Genomic DNA, 27,610 nt, shown 5'->3' on the forward strand with positions numbered 1-27,610 from the left:
TATTTTATTCATATCCATAATAGGATAACACGTACTGCCATACGGTACGTTATTGCGCAGTATGAATTTACATTCGTACAAATTTTTTGCTGTTATTTCTCTAGTTGTCCGTTTTGTAGTCACAGTGGTGCGCCTTCTTTTATATTTGGTTGTGGGACTTGCTATTGCAGTGGCGTTCGAACTCGCCCTAGGGCTCGCACTCGCACTTGCACTCCAACTGGATCTGGCTCTTGTTTTAACAGATTTAGTCGGTCCAGTCCTGTAAATCTGCTCTCTAATTCTTTCAAGATAGCTTTTTGATTGCGTTTTCCCTGTTGTTTTTGTTATTGTTGGCGTCATCGTTCTCACTGGTCGCATCATGTCATTGACACTCTTCGTTTTCTCTGTTTGTGTTGTCTTTTTCAAAGAAAACAATTCCTTCGTTGGACGCATCACCAACGCGGTCAAAACCATCTGGAGCAGAATATTTAACATTACAATTTCAAGTTTCATGGCAATCTCTTATTTTGCAAACACTGTAACTATTGTTTTTACATTCAATTATTGTTGTAACGGTTTCTGAAATCATAATTTTCTTGTTTATATTCACGCTTTGAGTAACATTCAATGCAATATAGAGCTTGGTTATATTATGTTTCAGATTTTTCTTTTTCAATTAGAAGTGAAATGTTATCGTACTATAAAGTAATAAAACTTCATGCGCCTATCATATAAGTAAACATTCAGCTTTTGTGGCATACTTAAAGATACTGGAAAAAAGATTGATTAATATATAAAAAGAATAGCCGATACTGTGGACATAAAGTATAATTCACATCGCCTAATGCCGGATATTATTTGTTTGCTGTTCGGTCAACTGTCATTGGCAAATACGATATCGTTTACAACATGTTTGTGAGGCAAATTTAAAAGCGGATATAAAATGAAAGGGACAAAGAAAACTAGTGTATTATTATTTTTATGTCTGCAAAAGTCTGATCTATCAAAAATGTGAGGATAAATAAATATTAATGGTGGTATGAATATAGCTAATTAATTAATTGTCAGCGTTTCAACATTCGTATTATTTTATACATTTGTTGAAACGATGGATTTCCATTCGCTGAAATAAAATAATTTCCGGCTTGATGTCGCATTGTGCCTGACTCAATACGAGGAGAACGGTCGCTGGGAAATATTGAAAAATCGTGACGTGAATCCTTACAAAATGTAACCAAAGCATAAGCAAGGTCGCTCCCGCAGGAAAAATATTATATTGCTTTTAAATATAAAATATTACGGCAAAAGTGTGCTCGTTTTATGAAGAAAAAGGGTTTACCCATGTCACACTTACGCCTTACAGGGCCGGCAGCGACGCGGCGGCGCGGCGCAGGGTGCGATGTGTCTTCATTGCCAAAACAATGAATTGGTATTACTTCGCTGCATTACATTTTTTATTTTCCCTGTTTTATTTGTAAAAACATATATGTAATTTTGTATGCCTGTTTTAGTAATAAAATAATAAAATATAGTAATAAAATATAATAAAATAAAATATATAATTTAGTAATAAAATATATTGATAAACATTAAGTTGTTGAGCTCTAATCGGACATACGTATAAACTTTAGAACGGTGACGGAGATATAATGTGGCAGCTGATTACACAAGACATATTCTGATGAAACTTGTTACTTATATTCAGTTGGTTATCATATAATTGTTATCACTTAAACGAGTTTCACTTAACTGTCATCGTTAAATTAACAGAGAAACTTAACGGCGTCTAATCGGCCTCTAACTATTACTGAAATTAACGACGTGGCCTTTATAGAGTGCGATACGACACGATACTGTAACGATTTTATAGTCGCCACCATTTCTTTTCGGTAGGATTGTTTATATCAAATATTACGATTCTACTGAAAGTACTGTATTACTCATTTACCTGGAAACTTTGACAGTTTTAATCACCAGATAGCCCTTTTAGTGTCCTGTACATTCATTGTAAGAAACCTTTTGTGTTCAGTTCACTTAAGTTGAATTGTACCCACTTCAACTTTAAAATAAATTGAGAATATCAGAGCTTATGTTGATCCGTACTGAGCACGTAACTTTTTCAATACAAAATTATGCTAAGGTAGTAAAATTTAGAAGTCAAAAATCTTGGGTTATAAATATCCCCTTGGTCGTTTGTGGTCCGTGAAATCTGTGAATATCTGCCGACTGAATCAGTTAGAAGTCAACATTATTGTGCTGCTCATCTCGCCTCACTTAATTAACCTTGTCTCTATTTATTATTTAGTAATCTATGTCTGTAGCAAATAGTATACATACATACATACATATATATGTAGGTACATGTACTTCAGAGATTATGGTTGTCTATGAGAGAGTCAGTAAGTGAATGATGAATGAGTGAATGAGTCAGGGGAGAAAGGCCCGCCATTCCTTGACAGGAGAATTACCGTATCTCCAAATAAAAACAAGTAAATTAATTAGTTGTAACCACACGGGATTCCTTCAGCAGGGGAGGGCAGATGGCCGAGGATTAAGAAAAAAACAGAAAACCCGGCAGAATATTCGTTAAATTTAATACTATTACAATAATACTTAATTTTGTTAAAATTTCTTAGCATAAATATAAAACTAACCTATATAATGTATAATACAAACGGTGTGCGGTTATTTGCAGTGGGAAAGCTTAGCTAGCATCGGCTGCGGTGTCTTGTGTCAATTAAAGAAGTGCCTTACTTGCTGAGACGTTGTTTTGTTCTACTGGAGCTGTAGCGCTGTAGAGCTGTCTTAATCGTTCTTTCTCAATGTTCTCGGAAGCTGTGTCCTATTTGCTTTAATACTTCGAGATAATTACAATTTTAATATTACTGTCAGATTATAAGATTCAAGTGAAGTCTCGAGTGAGCCTTTTGTGTTACATGAACGTTATGAATTATATATTGTATATTTTAAAAAGAAGCCTTTAAAGATAACGACGACTGTTCATTGGCGGGTATTTTAGTACAACAGTTTCTTTTTTTAGGCTTGAATAAATTATTACTATCAAACACTTATATTCGTCGTGCCGGGAGCCATTTCAAGGGACAATATTTATTTTTCTGGGGAGAGGCTGTGACGGTATTCTTTAAAGAAAAATTCGTTAACGCCCTCTCCGCCACTCGGCCTGAATTTCGATTAGAAAAAGACAAAGGGGCGATTGTAAAGAGCCGGGCTCGCGAGTGCTGGCTGGAAGTGGGAATCAATTAAAAAGAACCATCGATTCTCGTCGAGCGATAGCGTCTGTCAAGAGTAAGTGAAAATGGCTGCCTGATAAGATTGTACGTCGCCGTCGCGGAACTCCGGACCTATCGCTCGCCCTCTGTGTGCACACTTTTTTAATTATTTCTGGTCTTTGTTACTTTCCTTTAATCTTTGATAAATGGTTCCTAAACGTGGTAAGAGAATTTACAGTATAAAAGCTACGTCTAAAATAGATAAACTGAATGAACGGAAACGAACGAAATACTGAAAATGTAAAAAGCAAATACTAGAAATCTTTGAAGGGTTCTTAGTGGATTATACTTATGTGCAAGTTTTTTTTTACAAAGGATATAGATATTTAGCTGCCAAGTTGTTCGTACATTACGAACTTTTGAAGTGTTTTTTTTATAGACGGAATTTTTAGGCATATTTATTTCAAGACAAAGCATTTTTTTTAGTTAAAATTTATCAAATAACTATTATTAATAGGTACAGTCAGGTGCAGAATTAAAAATACAGTAATGCTGTAATTTTATACTAATTTATTTAACTTTTTTATTTACAATGACAAGATCGCACAATAATCTGTACATTTAGAAAGTAACGTAAACATAGATAGCTTAGTTATATCTCTTAAATTAATAAAAGATATGTCTTGTTGCTAACATATTACTTTTAGGTATCATAACAAACGACGTAATTATAAGGTAACAGAACTCGAGAAGTTATAGTTACCTTGTCGTGCATTAGTTTGTTTACAATAATATTTACATTTCATTTAACAAGCGTGAGGATCAAGCCTAGTTAAATTACATTAAAATTACACAAATATGAAACTGAATAAACTACTTTCATTACACAAATATTAAATTAACATTAATGTTTGAACATTAATTAAAAGGTTAAACGTCTGTAGACATTGTAAAAGTTTTCGAATTTTGGCACATATATTACAAGGGAAGTTATAAAATTTATGCAAAGCGTCATCGCGATGAATAAAGCATTAAATATGTATTATCTGTACGATGTAATGTACTGTGACGTCACGGAGGCTGAATCAAAAGCCATGTTGACTTTGTTAAGGTTGATCAATGGAGGAAATACAATAATGTCTATAACTATTGCAATCTACGAGTACATGTAGACCAAAACAGACTCTAATATTAATAGTACATCTCACAGAATTTATTTATAACTTAAATTTTCATATATGTAATAAATAAATTTGTTCTGTTTTATAATTTTACTCTAAGATTTCTAAATACTTATAAAACGAAGCCGAAGTTTTATTTCATCTGTTTTAATAATCTAAAAATCGTTTTAAATGTTTCTTAGAAACTCATTAACTTTATCTTATGTTTGAATATGGCAATAAGATTTCATTATGATATGTAACTTTTATCAAATATTGTTTAATTTAACATAATAAAAAATATCGTAATTACTATTTTTAAAATAAAATATTTCTTTATTACAAATTAGTTCATCTAACTAAACATCATTACCTTATAGAAATCAGACTAGAAAATCGATTTGTACCAGTAGTATTACAACTAAATAGGTATGTCGCCAGCATCGGTGGTCAACCGTTCCTAAAACAATAAGAGAAATACACATTAGCGACACAAATATCAAGTTCTAATAAAACAATCAAGTAGTTATGGCACCAAAAAGTAACGCCATGAAAAAGACTTAGTTATTTTTAAATTTATGTTTTGACAATTAATATTGTCACTGCGGGAAAAGGAAGCGAACGCATTCTGAAAATAATACCTACATAAAATGTTTGCAAAAGAATTCGCAAGCTTAATGGCTAAACGCAAAGAAATAAAAAATGAGGAAAATAAAAGAATTAACTATGCTGTATGTTATGAATGAATTATGTCATTCTTCATAAAATATTATTGCGCAAAATACCAACGATATATATATTTAATTTTTGTTAGGTTACGAGAAAACAGGATGCAATAAGATTTTGTTTTATTGTTTCCTCATCAAGAACAACAATGCGCGAAAAGTATTCTCTCTATTAATGTTTCTAACCGTGGATTTCTGAGAACAAAATCTCTGTATAAAACATATTGTAATCCCTGTCATTATTTTTGACAAAAAAGAGATAAAATTATTGTTTTAAACTGATATTTTGGTATCAAAAACCCACGGTAAGTTTTATAAGGAATACGTGTCAAAAATTCATAAAGTCGGCGAAAATGAAGTATTTACGCTGTAACAAATGACAATCAAATGAAATGATAGTCGAGTATTTGTAAGATACGTGATAATTGTAATGTTAACAATAAGAAATATTGGATTCCGTATAAAATATGCTGCAGATTATTTTACATGCAAAAAAATAATCGTTATTTATTTACGACCCGAGCTGATTTCACGGTCTTTGATTTATATCAAATTATTCGACTATTCAAATATTTTTCCTGTCTGCTTGAGAATTGTAAGAATTGATTGTGCGCGGTATGTTTTGAATATTTATGAGGTCTAAGTGTGTATGCGAACTCCTTGAATGTTTAATCTGTATTTGGATGTTCGCGAAAAGAGATCCGCCCGCTTTAAACAGATCACTACAAATAATTGAACTTCCAACAAATAGTTCGAGCTACAATCACGCAATATACAGGTGATTATTATGACTCAATGAGGAACATTTTAAGATAATAAAAAAAATCTTCAAATATCTAGAATTTACTTCAAATACTTACAGTACAGTAATATTATTGATTTAACAAATCGTTAATATCACATTCATCATAATTAGTAAAGAGTAGAGTACGAACAATTGAACGTGATTTATTCTTCGTAAAACATCAAACTGTTAGTCCTAGTTTTAATATTATTATAGCCGTAGCCGTTAAAATATTTATCCCCCAACAAAAAACACAAACCTCAAGCATTACGTATAAAACAAGAGACGTCTTTCAGAAAAGTCTTTCAAGATTCTCTCGATCCATTTGTGTGCAACCTCCGCATACATATATTTTTAAACACGCGAACGGAGACAACAACGTTAATAATGTAGTATACTGTTACAAGGACCACAAAGCGGTGAGTTTTCATGGTTGTTATTCTTACATTGCCAAATGGATTTTTTAAACGTAAATCTTTACTAAATGTTATTTAATAAGTAACGATACACTACGATATGGTTAACTGACATCGAAATTGTACAAAAAAAAATCATAAATAGGAAAACTTGGACTTTCGTAACGACGTGCTTGGTTTAAGTTCATGCACAAGCAAATTGTGTGTGCTTTTAATAACTTGAGAATTTAGTAACTAGAGAGTTTAGCAAGTGACAAATTTAATAAATCTTAGGTCTACAAAAGGAAACGGGCCTTCTAAAAAAAATCACTTTAATCGACTAGAAATTATATCAATATATAATCCTGTTCATTCCACGAGATTTTACATTGAAGAATGGCCTGAAATTCCCAATTGTGGAGCTCTTTCTGGTATATCTATAGTTCGTAGAAACCTTTCAGAAAACAAATATGTAATTTGGACTTGATAGGGCCTTTAGCAATTCGACTTGTAAGTTTCTAGAGGGTCGGGGTAGACCTTGGTCAATTTATTGGTTAGTGAAGGGGCTTTACTAATCTGGAGGACATTATAGTGAGATGAGGCGTACCTGAGGCGTGTTGGGGATGCGGGGCGCGGTAGACGTGGTGCGCGGCGTCTCGCTCGGGCGCGCGGTCGAGCTGCGCGCGCACCACACTCGGCCGCTCCGTTGCCTCGCGCTCGTGCTCTCGCACATGCTCGCGCTGAACCGCGCGGCTTACGTTCGCCCGCCTCACGCCTGCAACGCGCCGCATATCAAGTATGGATACATAAGTAATACTTGCTTTATAATGATAATCGTTGCACAATGGCATTCACAGACTAACATATTTATCTAACATGTACATAGATTGACGTTTATCTAACCCATAATTGTTAAGTAATGAACAAAATAATTATTCGAATTCCATGTTAAAAATTGGAATGATAAATATTAACCCTTAATTATCGAGAACGAATAAATTTAAACCGACATAATTTAAGTAGATATATCGTTTTATTAAAATTAAATATATCAAATGGTAGCAACAAAACATGTCTCTAGAGTTGGATGCTAAGTCACTCCCAAGTAATTAGAAACAAGTTAAACTAGTTAACTGTTTTGCGATAGGACGTCGTCGATCAATGAACGTTACACTAATGTAACTTTATAGCACAAAGACGTAAATAAAACGTAATTAAAAATTTTAAATTTGCAGAATATACCAATTTCAAAAAATCCTAATGCAAATTTAATCTAAAAACTTGAATTAATTCCTTATAAAATATTTAGAATCTACTCTAACGTTTACTAGACGTTTACTTAACTAGATCATACCACCTTTTGACCACATCATTTCACATCAAGTGAAATCGTGGACAAGCGGTAATCTAATATTTCTAATCAAATCTTTTCTTTCCGCTCGTGTAATTGAATGGGTTAAAAAGGGGATCATGGCGTAGTATTAAATAGTCTGCCTCATAAGTTACCCTAATAATTAATTTATCAAATGCATTTTTTTTCAAATGTAAAACGTTGTTACTGAGATAAATGCATAAAAATATTTACTGTAAAATATATATATTTATAAAGTATTTTGGCACACGGAATGCTTCAGTTGATCTTTTGATAAATTGGCGTTGTGTTTGCAATAGTGAAAAGATGTAGCAAGAGGTATTTGAAAGCGCAATTTAATTGGCATTTAGTAGCAAGTTTACTAATGCCGTCGAACCGGTTTCGTCCATTTGGAACGTTGCCAAAAGACGTAGAAAATCCTTGCGAAGTGTATTTCAGTAAACACATTTTCTCATTATTAGCCGACTTCAAAAAGAAGGAGGTTATCAATTCGACTGTTTTTTTTTTTTTTTTTTTATGTGTGTTACCGCGAAACTCCGCCCCTGGTGGTCCGATTTTGATGAAAAATATTTTAATCGAAAGGAAGTGCTTGCAGGTGGGTCCCATTTTTTTGTTTTTTTTTTTAAATAACTAGAAGACTAGTAGATTTTGAATAAAGCTTCAAAATTTGTTGCGAAAATTAGGGACATTTTTGCTTTCAGCGCTTACGTAGGCTAAACTATAGGACCTACATAAAAATGATGTATGGCGAATTGTAGCTTTTTAAATGTGCTAAATAAAAGTCAGCGATAGCATATATCTATCTTTTATAGTTTTCTCACAATAACCATTTTTTTCTTCAGAAACATCAATTAAATTCATGTCCTATTTCCGACGCTATTATTCGAGTTCAGTATTAACCCTTATGTAAATAAACATGTTCATTATCAAGAGAATTTAATGTAGATTATATTTGCAATTGAAACTATATCATTCTGTCTAATAGTTTAGGAGATATCGTAAGAATAAAATTACGCGGAAACGAAAAATGCTACACGAAAAGCACAATTTTGCTTTCTGGGCTTACGTAGGTCAAACTATATGACTTACATAAAAATGATGTATGGAGTAATTATAGATCCTTAAATTTGCTAAATAACAGTCTTCGGTGGCATATATCTATCATCTATGGATGTCTCACAAAAACCATCTTATTGTGAACAAACTTCGATTAAAATGCAAACGAAAAACAGCGTCGTAAGCTTACGGCGCTATTATATTACATTCGATATGAATCCTTATCCAAATAAATATGTTTGATGGCTAGAGTATTAAATGCAGATTACATTAGCCTTTAAACTATGTAATTCTGATCAATAGTTTGGGAGATATTAAATAATTAAAAACTACGCGCATTCGAAAAATGCTAGTGCGGCACGCGGCTGGACATAATTAAAGGCACGCTACGATGTATTAGTTCGGTAATTTTCCATTTGTATACCGATTTTGATAATTATTTCATTGTTTAAAGGATAAGTGGTTATCTGCTGCATTCTAAATTAGTTTTTGAATTGAAGTACACACATATCAAATAGGAAAGTCCTTTTCTTTATTTGTCTTATTTATGTCTTTATATGTATTGTTAGAGACAAAAATCAACACTGTGCCGGTGTATCGGCGCAGCACTAGACATGTCAAATATCAACGCTTACGTCGCCTCACTACAGCTATCTGTCACTTGGTTTTGGGAACTTTAGCGCGCAATACGCTCGAGATGATCTTGACTAACAATTCTCTAAAAGTATTAAGGAAATTTGTAATTGAACTTCAAATTCACTAAAAATTGTGAAATAAAACAAAAATTTTAAGATAAAAAAAATAGCCGACTTCAAAAAAAAACAATCTCAAACAAAATGCACTCAAAAGTAACCTAAAAAAACCAATTTCAAACAAAATGCACTCAAAAGTAAAATAAAAAAACAATTTTAAACAAAATGCATTCAAAAGTACCATAAAAAACAATCTCAAACAAAATGCACTAAAAAGAAACAAAATAATGACATGAAAACTTCTTTCTTTCTTTCTTCTCTCTTTCAAAAACCCTCTAAACTCTAAAGAAAGTTCTCTTCTTTCTTGTAACATGTCTATATTGTATAATTATTGTTATTTTGGAGTCGGTTTCGGCCTAAATAGGGACATAAACGTAAGTATGTCTCATACATCTCAAATATAAAATGTATAATATTATATTTACTTCGGCCGACACCGACTGCGAAATAACAATAATTATACAATATAGACATGTTACAAGAAAGAAGAGAACTTTCTTTAGAGTTTAGAGGGTTTTTGAAAGAGAGAAGAAAGAAAGAAGTTTTCATGTCATTATTTTGTTTCTTTTTAGTGCATTTTGTTTGAGATTGTTTTTTATGGTACTTTTGAATGCATTTTGTTTAAAATTGTTTTTTTATTTTACTTTTGAGTGCATTTTGTTTGAAATTCGTTTTTTTAGGTTACTTTTGAGTGCATTTTGTTTGAGATTGTTTTTTTTTTGAAGTCGGCTATTTTTTTTTCTTAAAATTTTTTGTTGTAAAATTTCGATTAAAATTTATTCTCATGCGCAGATATTTCATATTGTTTTATTTAAACTAGTATGTGCGATTAGAACAGTTTATTTTTAATGTTTTAACCTAATATATTTTTATAACTTGAAATGATTTTTATTTTTCGCAACAGGATGTCCACTTTTTGCATCTTCGTGTATTGAATTCTAATGAAAAACCAAATCATTGATGATGTCAAAGTTTTTTTATGATGAATCCTAATGCAATGATTAAAATAATATAATGTTTAATCATACTTAATTCTACTAATTAATATCGAAAATGAATGTGAAATAATGATATAAAGAAATCAGATAAAACGTCATAAAAATTTAAATAAAAATGATAAACTAAATCAAGACTTACTCTCTTTGTTAGCGGTACTCTTCATTTCTGTTGCTTTGGGAGACGTCGACGGCATCGGGATTTCTGGTTACAAAAATTTTAAACAAAATTTTACTCCTTTAGGCGCTTTGAGAAGAAAAGAAGAAACGTTTCTAATGCCACAAGCGCACACTAGGTCAGATATAAGACAGTTCAATTTTACTTCATTTCATTTATGTGATTAGTACATTACAAAAATACAACATTAGTTTAAGAAGAGAAATTGTACTATTATTTGTGATTTTTTTCATTTAATACTATTTTTTATAAAACCCCCATTATATAGAGTTCTGAATACGTACCATACAATCTGATGGATCCTTCAGTTTCACCGAGAGAGTTTTTCGAAATGCAGCGATAGTTTCCAAAGTCACCGGATTGAAGATTTCGAACTGTCAGCTTCATGTGTGCCCTAAAATTATATGTACATATTTTAAACAATGTAACATTAAATTCTTTGTTAAAACTAAGTACATACACTTTTAAATACCAATTTTTCATAAAGTTGTTGTTTATAAAAATGTTTAAAACAATAAACTCTTTAAAATATAATACGTTTTTATTTAAATACATTATTGTGGTTAATTCCGGGAAATGTAAATTGATTTTTGGATAAAGCGAGAAATAAATTCAATTGTCGGTGAGTGCGGTGTGCTGACGTCACTCGGGACAACAAATTGTTATGACGTATTGTATTAGCTACAATTTAGTTACCCATTTACTTATTCAAACTGTATTGAAATTTTCCATTTTCTCTCTCATATTGAAATTTCAGAAACACAATATTATCTGGCCCATAGTTTATATTGGAATTTAATTTTAGAATAGGTACATAAGCTTTCCAAAAAGTCCATCGTGGTAACGTTTATGCGTAGGATCAATATTTAGTTTATTTTTTACGATTAAACTTTTAAAATATAGTAACACTTTAATACTATGAAATTGAACAACTTCCAAATAAATCAGTCAGTTCAGTAAAAACGATTTTCACTTTCAGCAAAGGTGGTATTTCAGTAAGATTTATAGATGCGCGAGGTTTCAACCTGCTCTCTAATTATATAATTTTCCTCAGACAGATTTATTGTGGCAGCGTTATTCAATTTAACGTTCACCGTTAAGTTTCCTTTTCAGGAGTGTTATTTCTATTTACGTAAATACTTATAAATATCTCAATTCTATTTAAGCTTAAATTATTATTATTATATATTATAATATTTATGTCGCAAACTCAAGAGTATTAGAACATTACTAATTACCTATCCTAAAGTTATGTACTTCTTAATTAAAACTTCTTAAACCACCTCCTCTCACCTGTACGAGTTCTCGTCAGTGGTAACGGCATACTTCTTAGTAGGCAATACCATGACATTGTCGTAGACCCAGTAGGAGATGGCGCGCGGGTGCGCCTCCGTGTGACAGTCCACGGTGACGTCGGTGCCTGCCGGTGCGCCCACCAGTTGGTTCGGTACCCATATCATTGGAGAAACTATAACAATAAACGTTACTTTGTGATGTTGCAACTTATAGTGTACATCATAATTGAAAGTTGTTACTTCTTTTTCAACATTTGCACTTTGCAACTTTAGTTGCTGTTTAAAGTTAGTCGGTTAATCTTAGTTATTTAAAGTTTTGTGCGGCGATTATTTTCGTATCAATCTAGAGCAATGGGACAGCAGCGCGACGGGACGGCTGCTGCAACTATAGCGAAGTGGGAAGCAATTTATAAACTTTCAATTATGATGGATAGTGGCGAAGTTTGCCGAGCGCGGCCGAACGGCGCCGGCAATTTTTCACATAACGTTCAGATAATAAAATCCACGCTTTGAGAACGTAATTCACATTCCGCCAGTTTATGGTGGCAATTTTCACGAAGAATATTACTCTTACTGCGTGATACGCCTTAATATTCTACGACGCTTTAAAATATTTATAAAGTTCTACGTTTTTTATGTGCTTATCGCGAATGACTTCATTATAACGACCTCCTTAACATAAGAAAATCTGAACTGCCATATATTTTATTGTTTTAATGCAATGAACACGTTTCGCATTATTTCTCGAGGCGGGAGTTGACATTATATTATTATGGACTGTTAAATAGAGTGTATAAGTGTATTGTTTCGACTTTCTCTAAATTTTATGCAATATACATGCAAATATACTTAGCTGGTTTAGGGAACAAACGCTACATAAATATGTTTACGACACCTTACGAAACAATCCTTAAAGTATATTAAATATTCTGAAATTTCACCATTAAATTATTATTGTAAAGCAAGGAAAAAAGTCTCTATTTTACTACTGAAAAATATGTGAAAGAGATATTCGATGGAATGAAAACAAAATGGCACCGTATCAGTGACGCAGAGGAAGTACAACGCACGGCGAGCGCAGGAAACCAATAATGTGTGTGTTTATGCGGAGGTGTTAGATTAAAATGCAAATCTACGTGACCTAGTTGGGAGGTGCACAAAATTCAGAGGACCTAAATGAAAATGGTGCTCCATGAGATCCAATATCATAATGCTAGGCAGATAACGGCTCATTTACGCTCCAGTATATCGCTGTTAAAGTTTAACCAACGTTTTTATAATCAAAAACAAATATCTCTTTTACTCTATTCATATGGTAGAAAGAGTCCTCTACTCTATGCCGTAGCTGCACACTATGTAGCATAAATATGTAATAAAGTTACAATTCAAATGATCAGAAACCGAAACATTATTTACATTTAAAAATGGCGTGACCGCTGGCCATTCGTTTACATGACACTAAAGCGAACGTCGCAGGTAAAATAAATAGCGATCCATTTATTTTGTTTTAAATTCGAAAGTGTTTAATCAATTATTTTTACTATTGTAAATTTTCCTTAATAGATGATAAGTAGAACACCAGATATTCAAGCGATATCAATGTTAAAGCGATACAAATTAATTAAAATATGATACCATCAAAAAAAAAACGGGCAACAGAAAAGCGATCAATATCATCGTCTGCAAGAGCAATCATCGCCGAGGCGTGCACATTGCTAAAATATTATCTTTCAATTATCACTTGGCGGCCATCTTCCATTCTATTTAGTCAGCTGCGCGTCGTAATAAGAATTGAAAATAAAGGGGGAAGTTAATTTTTTTTTTCACAAAAAACTCGCTTTGTTACGTCTCAAAGAGTACCGCATTCATTTTTAATACAACGACGTCCCTATAATTCTGCGCATTATCCGTAAATTATTTATAGTCACAATTTTTGTTTCTTTTTTGGTCGCTATCGCAAATTAGGTCTGCGGAGACAGTTGTTTGCAATTAGAGAATGGACTTTTAGTTTTTATTTTCGTTTTGTAATAAAAATGGTACAAGATTATATTATGCACTGCTATAGATAGCCATTGTTTTAACTCTATTGAACGATAGAAAAATAGAATAAAGTTGGAACCTCACATTCAACGTCTACGATGATCCTCTTGGAGACGGAAGGCGGCACCGCGTTGGTGGCGATGCAGAGGTAGGCACCCATCTCCGTGCGGCTGATGCGTTGCAGGCTCAGGCTGTCCCCCTCGTACACCGTCACTAAACAAACGCGTAATGTATATCATAGTACAGTAATATATTGAAATTACAATAGCTACAGATGTAGATGGGTCTACCCTTGACTTTCACTAGACTTTAACCGATAAAGGTGTTATCAATTGAGTTGAATTTTAGATAATTCTAAATGTTTAACATTTTTCAAATTAGTAAAGTTTCTTAAGGACGAATAACAATAAAAAAAGCAGCTGATGCTACATCAGATTGTATTATTTCTAATAAACAAAACATAAAATGTATTCTGGTGATAGTTCTAAAATGAGAATAAACGGCTGCATTAGTATTCATTACGAATATTAGTGTATGTTATTTCACGAGTGCATTTTGCTGTTGAATGTACCACTATTAACACTATGCAATGTATTCCTCATACAAATTTTAAACGATCAAAAAACAAAACAAAAATTATGTCGCAGTTTTTCAAACTTTAACCATTTTAAACTTGCAAAAATGTTAGTCATGGGAGATATTCACCATTGCTTCAAAGTTATTTATTTTTGATCTTAACTAGTCTCGTTTTTTCCATACGATTGATATATTGTTATTTTTGTAACTTTAATTTTTTTATAGAAAATACATTTTTTCCATGATGATGTATGAAAGGCCTGGATCCCTAACTTGGGTAGACTCGGAGCCCCCTGGTGGAGGCAAATAAAGGCTTAACTAGTAAATATAAACTTATAAAGACTAACGACATAAAAGACGGCTAATAAAGACGAATAATGATTTCACTTAGATCTGATAAACTACGAAATAAACAATAATGGTTTGAATTTGTTTGAAATTAATATAAAATGAAACATGTTTTCACGCCGCTGAGTCGTAAATGATTTCAATTTAAATAACTAAATTTAGTTTATCATAAAACATAGGGTTAACTAAATTAAGTTTAAACTGTATTTGTTAAAAATAAACATGTTTGCTTGTTTATAACTAATTTTGAAACATGCATTAGTTATTTCTTATTACATTAATTTGTTTTACCGTTTATTTTTTTGTTTACTTATTTTTTTTACAGAATTTCAATTAAAATATATTATTCCCTTTTCTTTATTCTAGTAAGTAAAGCTGAATAAACTTATAAAGGCCAACTAAGCTTTTATACTTTTATTCAGCTTAGTACGCAAATTAGTTACTTAGATATTTTACTTCACATCAATGTAATTTTCTTAATATGGCAGTGAAAATAAAAACAACTTTAAATGATAACAATTTGCTCGCAGGTCAACTTGAATCTCTTTTTGAGAACTTTGAACAGCTGCAAGTGTTGTGTTCATGGCGGCGCGCTTTCAACTTTTCTTTTGTCGTCAACTTAATCTTTCTCTGAGTGTCAACAACTGTAAAAAGGATAAGCCATCTGATTTGTGTTCTTTCTCTGACGCGATTGACTCGGTAATGCCACTGGCTTTCCTCTTGATAGTTTTCTTAAAAAATAAATACTGTAGTACTGAATATAAAAATAACGAATGCCACTTAAAATCATTCAAAGCATCCGTCACGTTAATCTACAGGTGAAAAGATGTTTATTACTTGAATTAAAATTACCGCACAACAGCCCTCGGGACACCCACAAAAGATAAATATCATTAAAATATAAAAGGTTAAATTTTGTTTAGTCTAACCAACTGTAAGAATGCAATATTGAGTAAAGGGTTTTGTCAAAAATTAGAGAAAAGATGTTAATTCCCGGGTCTGGGGGCGACCCTCATAACTCTCAAATTTATTAGTATTCTCGCCGCATGTCGTACAATTTAACTTAAAAGTCGTAAAAAGTATAAATTCGTGGCACGTCCAGCGGGGGTCGCCGCCAGCGCCATCAAGTGGCCAAATGAGTTTGCCTGTGTTTACAATTACGAAACGTTCCGGGACCGCAAGAGAGCACAATGAATATAATGAGGGAACTCTGCCCCTCGAATATATTTAGCAATTACCGCGACTAACGACCGCTGGCTCTAGTTAGCGGTGCATTCCAAGCGTTCATTGTGACAAAAAACACGCGCTCGAGTTCGGGTCGAGTGGACAACTTTTTTTATGGAAGAGCGATGCCAAAAGTAACAGAGTGCTTCCGATGATAAGTGACAATGCTACATTTTAACAACCAGAAGTGTTGCGGTGACATTCGCACTTGGTTTTAATACAAGTCCAGTTGTGATCAGATTCTTTGAACGAAGCCTAGATTTATGACACGATAAAGAAATATGTCATCAGGACTGTGATAATCGTAGTTATATAACAAAATTTTATAGAAATGTGTTGCTTTCGCTAGGTTGCTTGTGCATACATCAGCCGCTGCTCGCGCGTTTTGTGGATTGTTCACACTCAATGAGTGCGCAATAATATATAATTACCGTATTAAATAAAGTACATATTAAATTTACATCGAATTTAAATTGACTTAAATTATCTCAATATGTTGTTTATAGTATTGAAGTTAGAGCGAGTGCATAGTTTGTAGTTTAATAATTAATTTTACGTGAATTCATAAATGTATTTCTTTATTATATTTAGTGAATTTCAATACATATTTAGAAATAGTAAAGGTGACGTAATCCAACGAATAACAATGACAATCTTATAAATAATCAGATAAGTCCGAACAAACATATAAAATTACTCTGTTTAAAGGCCGAAATCTCTCACCCTCACCACTTTGAGGGCGGGCTGCGTGCCCCGCATTAAGGGCGCAAATAAAAAGCGTTTCGGCATTCTATTAATCCAAATAAAGGACACAATACGCGTCGGATTGAAAGCGAGAACAGTTTTCGACTCGACGCGTAATTAAAACATTGACGATGGACGTCCTTTGCAAATAATAACCGCGGTCGTCTGTGACACGTCCGCGACGCTCCGGGGCCTAGCGGGTCACACACAATTAGCGTCGAGAGCTCATCCACGCGTTTGTTCCGATCGCGCAACGAAATCACTCTTTAAATTAAACTTCATATTTGGGTCCTTCATCTGCTGCAAGAGGGTGCTTCGAAGGATTAATTAACTGCCATCACTCAGCGATTCATACAATAATTATCTTTACCTAACCGTATTCTTTAGCCTCGCACACCGGCCGGTCTAGTGGTTGTAAAGAGCGTCGCGTTTTATTGCGAGCCATACCAACATGAGTAGCTCGGAACTAACGCTTAAGTTTTTACATTAGCGTTCCGCCGGGGGCAATTGAGCGCTTAAATGAGCTTCTCATTTTAAAACTACTTTACTTTATAAAACGAGGACTTCAATTCGTACCACTTCAGCTATGATAATAATACTTACTTCTTTTATTAATATTATAAAAGATTAAACTGTAAACGTCAATTGAAAATGCACTTATAGGAAGGTTATATAATTAGCTCTACATTCGTAAGTGCTATTGTTTTGTCACAATTTTGATGAACAATGAGGCTACCACCCACCCTACCTTTCTTCCTCCTGTCGACAGAGATGGGTTGCCCATCTTCACGACGCCACATGATCTTGGGTGTTGGGAAGCCGTCCGCTTTGCACACCAGGCTGATGTTCTGGTTCTCGCGCACCGCCACCGCCGACTGCGTGCTCTCCTCATCCAAAATGTTCGGTGGCACTACAAGAAAATCAAAGATTATTTCAGAAAAATTATTCCATAGTGGAATTCAGAGTTAGTTAAATATAATCATTCGTTTAACAACCGGTAAACTATAAACACATCAGCAATATAGTTTTATAACTGTGTCGTACTTATCGTGAGCAAGTGATGTATAATTGAAATAAAAATTAATAAATTAAAGCTAAAGCGGAAAATATAAAAAGCGAGCGCTTGCCGCTCGACTCCGAAAGCGATCAAATGGATATAAAAACATCTGCAACGTGCGAAGGTTCAAAGGCGACACGAAAAAAGCTTCATTTTATTTCCACTTAAAAGTTTGTGTCGAACTGTGGTCGTATAAAGTACTAAGTACGATGCCGAATCGCCGCCGCGGGAGCCAACACGCGCCCGGTGTAGAGTATCCTACAAGTTAACTGCGACTCATATGAATCTAAAGCATTTGAGGTAACTTCGTCATACTTCCTGCTTATAAACGTCAATCTATTTTTCTTTTCATTAAACAATTCCTTCGAGATATAGCTAATTTAGAAAGTGTACAACAATTTAAGTAATTACTTTAATTGGTAAAGAAAGTGTTTTAAATAAATGTTTGAAAAAAAGATAATTGTTACTTTTAGAAATTAAAGGTAAGGTAAGATATTATTAAAAATTCCTTCAACATGACACAAGCTATTAAGAGAAAGCAAATGAAAGTAAATTATTAAGATCGGTGAGATATCAAAGGCGAGTAATTAAAAGTTTTAACTCTACTGAACACCGCACCCCCCAAAACCCCCTCCACCCCGCATTGAATTCTGGGCAGTAATTAAGATTCCATCATCGAATACTTCTCTCAATTTCTAATAGTAATCTTTATCACTTCTGCTTTCTAATTCATGCACTTCGCTGTTTATAAATTTTACAGAACTATTTTGAATCAAGAAAAAAATGCGAGCTTTCCGTGTGTGGGTTCCTTTATAATATAATTTATAAATTTTTCTATCAGTTGAGGGTCTTCTTACCTTGAAATATTAGACTGCGATAAATGCATTAATTCATGAGTTGTAGAAGCGCTTTACACGAAGGCTGTCTTTAACCACAGAGAATTCGTAGTAGACTTTTATAATGACTGACCTACAACTTGCAGATATCCGACTTGGCTGATCATGGGGTTGGTGTTGACCTGACACATGTAGTAGCCGCGGTCCTCCTGCTGCACCTGGCTGACATGCAGCAACCACGTCATAGCGTTGTCGTGCGACACACTGAAGCGCGCGAGTCGCGTTATCACGTGCCGGTGGATCGTCAGGATCATCTGACGGTCGATGTGAATCCACGCCACCTACGTCATACATTATTTCTTATATATTTATACAATAAATAACTAGAATATAAAGTCAGTAATTTAGTAGAGAAGGTGAAAATTATGGATCTTGGCATATATCTATTGTTTCATGTATATCCATACATTTCCATACTTTAGTCAGATATGAGAAATGACTGACATTAACATTTACATTAACATTTGACTAAATATTTTTTTTATTTCGATAGTATTTAAGTCACGAATTCAATAACTTAAATTATTTTAATTTTCTTTTTAGACCTGACAGCTACATACTCAGTAATTGAATAAGTCTGTGTTAAACAGACTTATTCAATTAAAGCATTTTCAATAATTTCTGCTAATAATAGTTTCGTTCATTAATAAATCAGCAAATTACAATAAAACATTGATCGTTTGCTGAAGCTTACGGCGTTATTTTAGTAAAGCAAACATTTACCTAGTCGTAACACTAATATTGCCTCCAATTTATGCTATTCAGGGGAATGAGCTAACCTTCAATATAAATTTGGTTCTAACTCTATCGGAAATTGAATTCCAACCACATAGCCCGCTATCCCATTATGTGCCGGTTTACTTTCTCTTATTGATTTTGTGCTGGAATTGAATTTTCTATTCTTTAAACGTTATTTACAATTTCCTGTGAGCGTGTTCGGTTTATTGCATTTTGTGTTGTATTTATTAAATAAGGCGAGTGTGAACCCGGCACTGGACAAACATATATATATTTCGTATTTATTATTGGCATATGAAAATATGCGGCTTCTCAAAATATTTATGTAAACAACAACACCTAAATATAATTACGAATCAATTATACACATTAATAGGATCTAAAGCAGACTCCAGAACACGTATGAGATAATGCTGCAACAACGAAGACAATAAGAAAATCTTGATTAACAAGCAAGTACCATCTTTCAACAAAGATTGAAGAGTGGAGACGATTTTCAAAAGTTTCGTTTGATTAAGCGACTTCTGTTGTAATACAGTTTACGTTGACTGATATTAATTCTAGTTCAAATCTTGTGCAAACGATACGCGCGTAACTCGTAATCTCGAAACCTAAAGACAAACAAATGTACATTAAGCTCCAAAACTAGCTGAAACTCAACCGAACCACGCATCGTTGTTTACTTTGACAAAGTCACAGCCGCGTTAAATTTACCCTGGGAGACCGCAGACGTGCGACCGTATCGCAGTGCCGCACTGCGCACCACTCAATACCATGCATATTTTATGAGACTTCTCAACTTGACTTCGTACCATCTACTTCTGTTACGATATCCATGAATCTGTGGGATTATCGAGCGCTCGTGTTGCATCCAGCTTGTCTAAACGGCATGTGCACCAACAAACGCCCGCACAACGTGAGAACAGACAGGATCGAATATTTTGTTTTGCTTTCTACTTGTCAACCGGGGTGATAACAAACAAAACATTTATTTTTAATAGATGTAAAACACCTATTTCTTTTTTACCCAAAAGGAAAAAAAAATGTCTTGAGATAATATCCTGAAGTGCTTTTAAATAACGTCACATAATTAAAAACGGAATATTCGTGTCTGGAGATATAGAATAAAGGTGCTCGGAACTTTATTACGGGCCGGAACTTCGGAAGATGAATCATGACGTAGTGAATTTCCTAAAGCCTATAATAGGATTGTCTTCGACTATTCCAAATTCATTGGTATTACTTGAATCCATGCAATCCAAGAAATGGATTTTACATGCTTTTTGCACTTGATAATTTGCATTTACTAAATTTTATTTCCTTTGAAAAAGTGAATGTGAAAGTGCAGCGCTTTCTTTTCGAGCTTTTTTTGATATGAAATGTTATATGATAAGATTAAAAAGTTGTCTTAAAATTATTTCGTAAAGATACCTATCTTACTAATTTTATAAATGCGAATATATGGATGGATGGATGTTTGTGTGAAGGTATCTCCAGAATGGCTCAATGGATCTCAATAAAATTTGGCATAGATGTAGATCATAGTCTGGAAGAACACATAGGCTACTTATTATGTTTTTTAATTCCGCGCGGAGGGAGCCGCGGGCGATAGCTAGTGTATAAAAAAATACATATCAGTAAGTTTCTTTTCCCACATAAACGCAGTTACCAAAATGAAATCAGAAAAAGAGAGTCCATAATAAAAGAATAAAGATGTCATACAATATGCAGTTAATGTACCGCAGAGCGTGGATGTGATGTTCTCATTTGGAAATGCACAAATGCAGCGTTGGCTCTTTAAGCAAACATCGTCACGAGAGCCGGGCACACTGCACACTGTACACTGCATTCTGCACGCTGCATTCTGCACACTGTACGCTGCATACTGCATACTGCACGCCTGCCCTGCCACCAGCGCGATCGCAGTAATTGCTTTACGCTCCGCAACTTAAGCGCGCGCCATACAAAATATTACATCGTACAAGCCTAACTGTACAAATGTTTTAGTGTAATTAGGTTCCTAAATTAGAGCCAATTTATTTATAGACGTTGGACACAACTTCATGCTTTTCGTAGTAGCACAACGGAAGGTGAGAGTTAAGATGAGAAGAATTGAAGCAAGAAGTTCGTAACAGAGTAGAATAGGTATGAAATATCTGAAGCACGTTGGCGACATACGATTATTTTAAAGCAGCAACTAATTCAGGCTCTATTATGAAGAATGAAGTTGCATAAAATTAGAACTTCTATTCTCAACATTATTCCATGCACTAGTTAATCGTACGAATGCATATCTTGCTGTAATAGTCTTAGTCTCTCGAAAACCGCGCCATGTTATAGACATTGTAAATGCAAGTAGCGAGTGTATTAACCTTGTTAGACTTTGTTGGCTTTTTAATAAAGCCGACTTCACTTGTTACTCCTTGACATTTTAACTTCTCCTAATGCGTCACTGTCTGTCGTAAATTGCATTCATTACTATCACCCTTGCCCGCAACGCTCGACGAATCGCAAACATGTTTTTAACTGGATGAAACCGTAGCTTTCAGTCCCTTATTAACAGATTCCAAATTTATCTAAATATTTTTAAATTAATCAAAAAATTTGGTTTTTTTTTCTCCTAATAATTTTTTTTGACTGTATTCAAAGAAAAAAAGTCATGGTTTATAAATAACAATTCCAAGTGGAAAAAGAAACCGCTTACAAAGTTTCCTATCGAAATCCCATACTTAATCAGTTCGCAAATGTTACGTGAACAAACAGAGTGGGAACGGCGGAAAGTCTCCGCAAACTCGGCTCGCGCGGAGTCACAAAGCCACGGTAAGCCTCTTCGCCTCCCTTTTTATTTCCCACCACATACTTAACGGCAATTCAAAGTGAGCCGCGCACGTTATCTCGCGTATTGCCAACTTCGCTACGCGCTGTTTAGTGATGCGGGGTCTTGTAACTTCGTTCTTGCCACTTACTGTTTTTATCATATTCCACCTTTAGAAAACATAAAGCATGATGTATATTTTTTTACAAATTGAATACATTAAAAGTACGGTAATAAAAATAATATTATACATATGGTGAAAAATAATATTTCTCAACATAGAAAAATAGGCTTAATAAAAGCCTCAGCGTTGACATACTGTAATATTAAGTTTTTTATTTTATAATATACATACGTACGTGAAAGTGTAGTGTTGTGTTGAACTGCATTTGTTTCTAAAGCAAGCTTGAATGACATTTATCAGAAAATACGAAACATCACCGGGGGCTCACTGGCGACCCGTACAACCTTAAACCAAATTCATACGTTTGCTTCCTTTCGCAAACAATGGAAAATAAATTAAACAATAACATTCGGAATGCCTGCGCAGTCCCGAAATTGTAAATCTCAATCGATTTGGTTGAAGTTAAGGTATATTTGATTAGGGACCCGTCGACATCCCCTAGCCCTAAAGCATTCCCTTCGGCTGCTCATATCGCCATTTTATTTGCCTCTTTTTATTAAATCGATTTCCAATGATGCCCTTTTAGGGTAGAGAATCTTTCTAATATCGTTTTAAGAGTGTTACAGCCTTTTTATTTCCGTGAAATAAAATTCTTTTACTTATTGAATATTCTCCTCTTTCCGTGTTATATGTAATAAAAAATTAATAAGGTTCACTCCTACATTAAATGTTATAGTGAAGCTATTATTCAAAACGTGGTAGGCAGAGAGTTTAACAAAGACGTTACATTTTGGTATCATTTTTTTTTGTTGGTCCACCAAATGATTATAAGGTACATAATTATTAATTTGCATGTAATTTGTCACAAGCTAGCAGGATGTACATCACTTATTTCTCTTGCCTTAGGCTACGTAATAATGTTTGCACGTTACATGATGGTGGATAAATTAGGCGTCGTCTAGGAACTTACCTAGATAGCCTCTTTGCGCATAAACATACCTTCGTTAATGTAGTAAGGCATAAATATCATGTTATTACTCATGTAAATGGCTAGATTTTATTATAAATGGCTGAGTTAAAATTTAATTAGTTTAACAAGATGACAACCAAAAACTGTGCGCAATAAAAATGTAAAGTAATCCATAGAGTATAACAAATGAATAGAATTAACAACCCTTCTAATTACTTTAAAATTCAGGGGCACTCTGTTACTGCTTAAGTATTTACGACGTGGCTGTATCCAGATAATAGGTCTCGTAAAATAAAATAAATAATTAGGGCACCGGCAAATTCATGAATAACTTATTTGTTACAGTGCAAGATACAGGCGCGAGGCAGACCTTGCCCCCCTTCCCTACCTCCGCCCGCGTACTTAATTACTGAAGGGGATAATTTTGACACTCTGTTATTCATGGTCCATTGAAACTGAATTTATCCATATCCACTATAGTTCGTCTTTTTATTGTCCTGATGTAAATAAAAAGTTATGCACGAATTTGTTTGGGAAGCGAGCATTTATCAATAGTTGTATGACTTATCGCTTCAGTCATATTCACAGAAACAGAGGGACGATATATTGTTCGGTTTACAAACAACCAATATTATGTTAACGTAGATCAATTTCTATTATTTGTTTTATACTTGTTTACAGATTCAGTACATATTTATCTGATTTGTATCTCGCATAGAACATGTAAATTGTTACGCTTCTATTCAAATAATTCGAAAATATCCAAATTAAGTTCGCATTCTTCAACTCATTCATTCTTAATGAACGATCAATTGACATGGTTTAAGAAAAACGTTGACTAATGACCTAAAGTATATGAAAGGATTTGAATAATGCGATTACTCGGTCAGCTGTCTAACAGTCCAACCATCGTTCAACTGTCGTTCAACTGCTGTCCAACTGCCGCGCACGATCGCCGCTCAACTTCGACCAACGCTTAATCTATTGCCGCTCCACATCGCTCACGTTTTACATTACATAATAAACTGATTACACGCCTTTCCTAATTGAATTAGTTTCTGAAGATAATTTACATGTGTTCTAGTTGCAATCAAATTTTTTTTTTAATTCTTCCAAGATATAACACTAGGTACATCTGTAACAATGTATAAAAATAAAGGACTTCATTAATCACGATGAAGTCACGCTAATTCATTTTAAACAAAAGACAAAAGCTATTAGTTATTAAAATAACTATTCTATTCAGATCCAATTCAATTAATTCAACAAAACCGTAACCTTGTTTAATATAATTAACTGGAGAATTTATGTACCCTCGAGTAATATAGTTACAAAAATTATATTAGAACAATGTTACGGTTCAATATGTTATAACATAAAGGCAAGGGAGAGAAGTTAGCCGAGATTATAATGGCGGGCTAATCTCTGAATCTCTAATTATTATCTAGGCGACAACACACGCGCCGCCGCCGCCGCCGCTGCCCGCCGCTGCCCGCCGCTTTCATGAATAAGTTAATTGGGTCTCTGTATAAACAAAAGTAGTCGCGCAATGAATTGCTTTGATATATCGCATGTTATTAACAGTTATACAACGAATTTATGAATATAAGGAGTAAAGGTTTTAAACAGGATGACCATCTGACCTAATTTACTTCTAATTTTCTCCTCGAACGTTAAGATAACTTCATAAAAATAGTCATGCAGCATCCAAAAAAGGTAAAGAACATTTCGATGGAAAATTTTCAAACCATGTTTCTGTTTCAAAAGTCATTAAGTTAGTCGAATAATAGAAATTTTAAGTATTTAATGTCCAATCAAAATAAACGTTCGAGAAAGTTTTCATGTCGCTTGAAATAGAAGTCAATTTGCCTTACTACCGTAGCGTAGCGGTAACGTAGAGACGTAATTGACTTGTCTTTAAGCAAATACACCCACATACCGGCGTCGATAGGCGAAGAGGATGTGGCGCTGACGAGCTGCGGCAGATTTCCCGCGGGACACCCCGCTCGCTGCCGAGCCCGACAGCGCCGCGTCAATTGCCAAGTGTAGAAAGGCGTGGGTATGCAGTTGTATTTACTTATCTTACAAAACAACCAAGTATTTATTACTGAAACATTTTTTTAACATTTGTAACTCTACACCAGTTTATCTTGTTTAACCGCTACAGACTTTATTGCTCATAATTGTATGATTTTTTTATCTTTATTTCTGGTTCGACTACATTTGGTTCATCCAATTATAAATATAACATGTAAAACACATTAAAAACAAAGAACTAGACAGAATTGTACAGAATTTGCAAACACTAGTAACATTTAACTGTTCGAGGACTAAGTTTGGGAAGCGCTTGTGGCAAGTAACAGAAGACCGTTTCGAAAGCAATTATACTTTTCGATTGTTCCACTCACGAGTTGGTACAGTGAATACACATAATATCGCTTCATCTCGACTCAATTCAAAGGAAGACTGTATTAGTATAATAACGGTTTTCATTGAGTCGAACAACTCGCGCTTCGAGTAAGAGAATTAGAAAGGAGCGTTCGGAGATAACATAATTATATTATGTCTGATATTTGGAGAGAAGTTACTTGAACTGTTTTCACAAGTCTAATTTGAAACGGCGCTGTGAGCTGTAAGAATATTGAATGTACATTTACAGCGACGTATTGAAAATATCAGATGTTTATTTATAACGCCATCTAATTTAGAAATTTAACCAACGAACTAATTTTATACTGCGTTAGATTTTTATTGTCTTAAAACTAGACGGTATACAAGCACCTAGAAATAGAATGTAAATAGCAATTATGTCGTTATTGATAATTTAAGTAAAGAAAGCAATGAAAATTACATATTTAAATTCTCTATTATTTGTTTAACTTGATTGCTTTGCAAACAGAAACATGGTTTCATAATAATATAATTTATCTTTTGCTAGTGTGGTTGATTATGGCCTTGTCACCCCTTAATTGGGCAGGCTCTGAGCCCCTCGGTGGAGGAGTATAATGAGCTGACGACTTAAGAAAAAAAATCTCGTAATATACAAATATTTTTCATTCAAATAAATGATGTAGAAAACTAGATAAGCTGCGGTAAAAAATGGGCCGCAGTAGAGATAAAAATGGTAAAATATCGGGCGATGAAGACATCGCCAATAAATTGTTCTTTGCTCTAACGTATGTACGTATTAAATTCACCCCGAAAAAAAAGAGATCGTCGTAAATATAGGCAAATCTTCGTGTAACTCGCGAGCGGCCACGGGGGCTTCATATGAACAGCCATATTTCCACTTTACTTGTTCTCTGCTTTCCCGCAACGAATATTTTCGTTGCTGAATATCGGTGCCGGAATGGTTTTCGTTTTTTATTCGAAAGGATTCGTATAATGCCGGCTCGGGGAGATGTCGACACATAAAATGCAATATTTAAACGCAATCGACGTCGATATTTCCTTTAAAGTAGTATTCGTTGCGCTGCCGTTGCGAAAACTTTTGCTATTTTATTTTTTAAAAGATATAGTACTCTATTATTTTTGATTATCGCTTTTTTCCTCTATGTCGAACGAATTTATCCGACGTAATTTCCACTTTATGGTTTCTACAATTGTAGAACGTTTTTTTTTAATGAATAATCATTAAAAACAACAAAATCTCATGTCTAAGTAATACAATTCTTTGGAAGTTCCTGTTACATTACTCTCGATAAAATAAAAGTTATATATAAATTACCTAACAATGAAATTCTACTTACAAAATGCAATCAACCGTTTTCCGTTCTTTTAAAGTAGCAGACAATCTAAAAAATGTATAGTTTTTATTCTAATTAAAGAGAGATTACATTCGTAAATTGTAGTTTTGTAGTTGTTTATAATTTATATGAAATAATACTAATATATGAAACACATTGTTTTGAAAACTGTTTTTGTAAATTAAAATTCACTACAGCGAGAACATTTTTAGTCTTTATAATAAGGTGAGTTATCATGAACATTCATTTGAAACCAGCTCAAGAGATTCACTATAAGTAACTTTATTGTGTATTACAACTTACTTTGTAAGTGCCGAGATGTTCGACGACGCAGGGCAGGCTGGCGTCGCGGCCCAGCGCCACAGTCACGTTGGGAATGGGCTCGGCAAAGCGCGGCTCCTCCGTCAGCAC

The 27,610-nt window shown here is 33.9% G+C and overlaps 1 protein-coding gene across 1 annotated transcript in view; it reads right to left on the reverse strand.

Moving 5' to 3' along the window:
* Window positions 1-361: 361 nt before the first annotated feature.
* Window positions 362-27,610, reverse strand: part of LOC106711997 (lachesin) — a 41,100-nt gene continuing 13,851 nt past the window's right edge. Inside the window, exons 3-11 of the mRNA XM_045678380.1 lie at window positions 27,503-27,609; window positions 18,880-19,087; window positions 17,602-17,763; window positions 14,046-14,174; window positions 11,920-12,094; window positions 10,911-11,020; window positions 10,591-10,653; window positions 6,881-7,048; window positions 362-453 (exon numbers count right to left, since the gene is read on the reverse strand). Of these exons, the coding sequence (XP_045534336.1) occupies window positions 362-453; window positions 6,881-7,048; window positions 10,591-10,653; window positions 10,911-11,020; window positions 11,920-12,094; window positions 14,046-14,174; window positions 17,602-17,763; window positions 18,880-19,087; window positions 27,503-27,609 (1,214 nt within the window). The remainder of the gene's footprint in view (window positions 454-6,880; window positions 7,049-10,590; window positions 10,654-10,910; window positions 11,021-11,919; window positions 12,095-14,045; window positions 14,175-17,601; window positions 17,764-18,879; window positions 19,088-27,502; window position 27,610) is intronic.

The sequence above is a fragment of the Papilio machaon genome, chromosome 6 (genome assembly GCF_912999745.1).
Source record: "Papilio machaon chromosome 6, ilPapMach1.1, whole genome shotgun sequence".
Lineage (NCBI taxonomy): Eukaryota > Metazoa > Arthropoda > Insecta > Lepidoptera > Papilionidae > Papilio > Papilio machaon.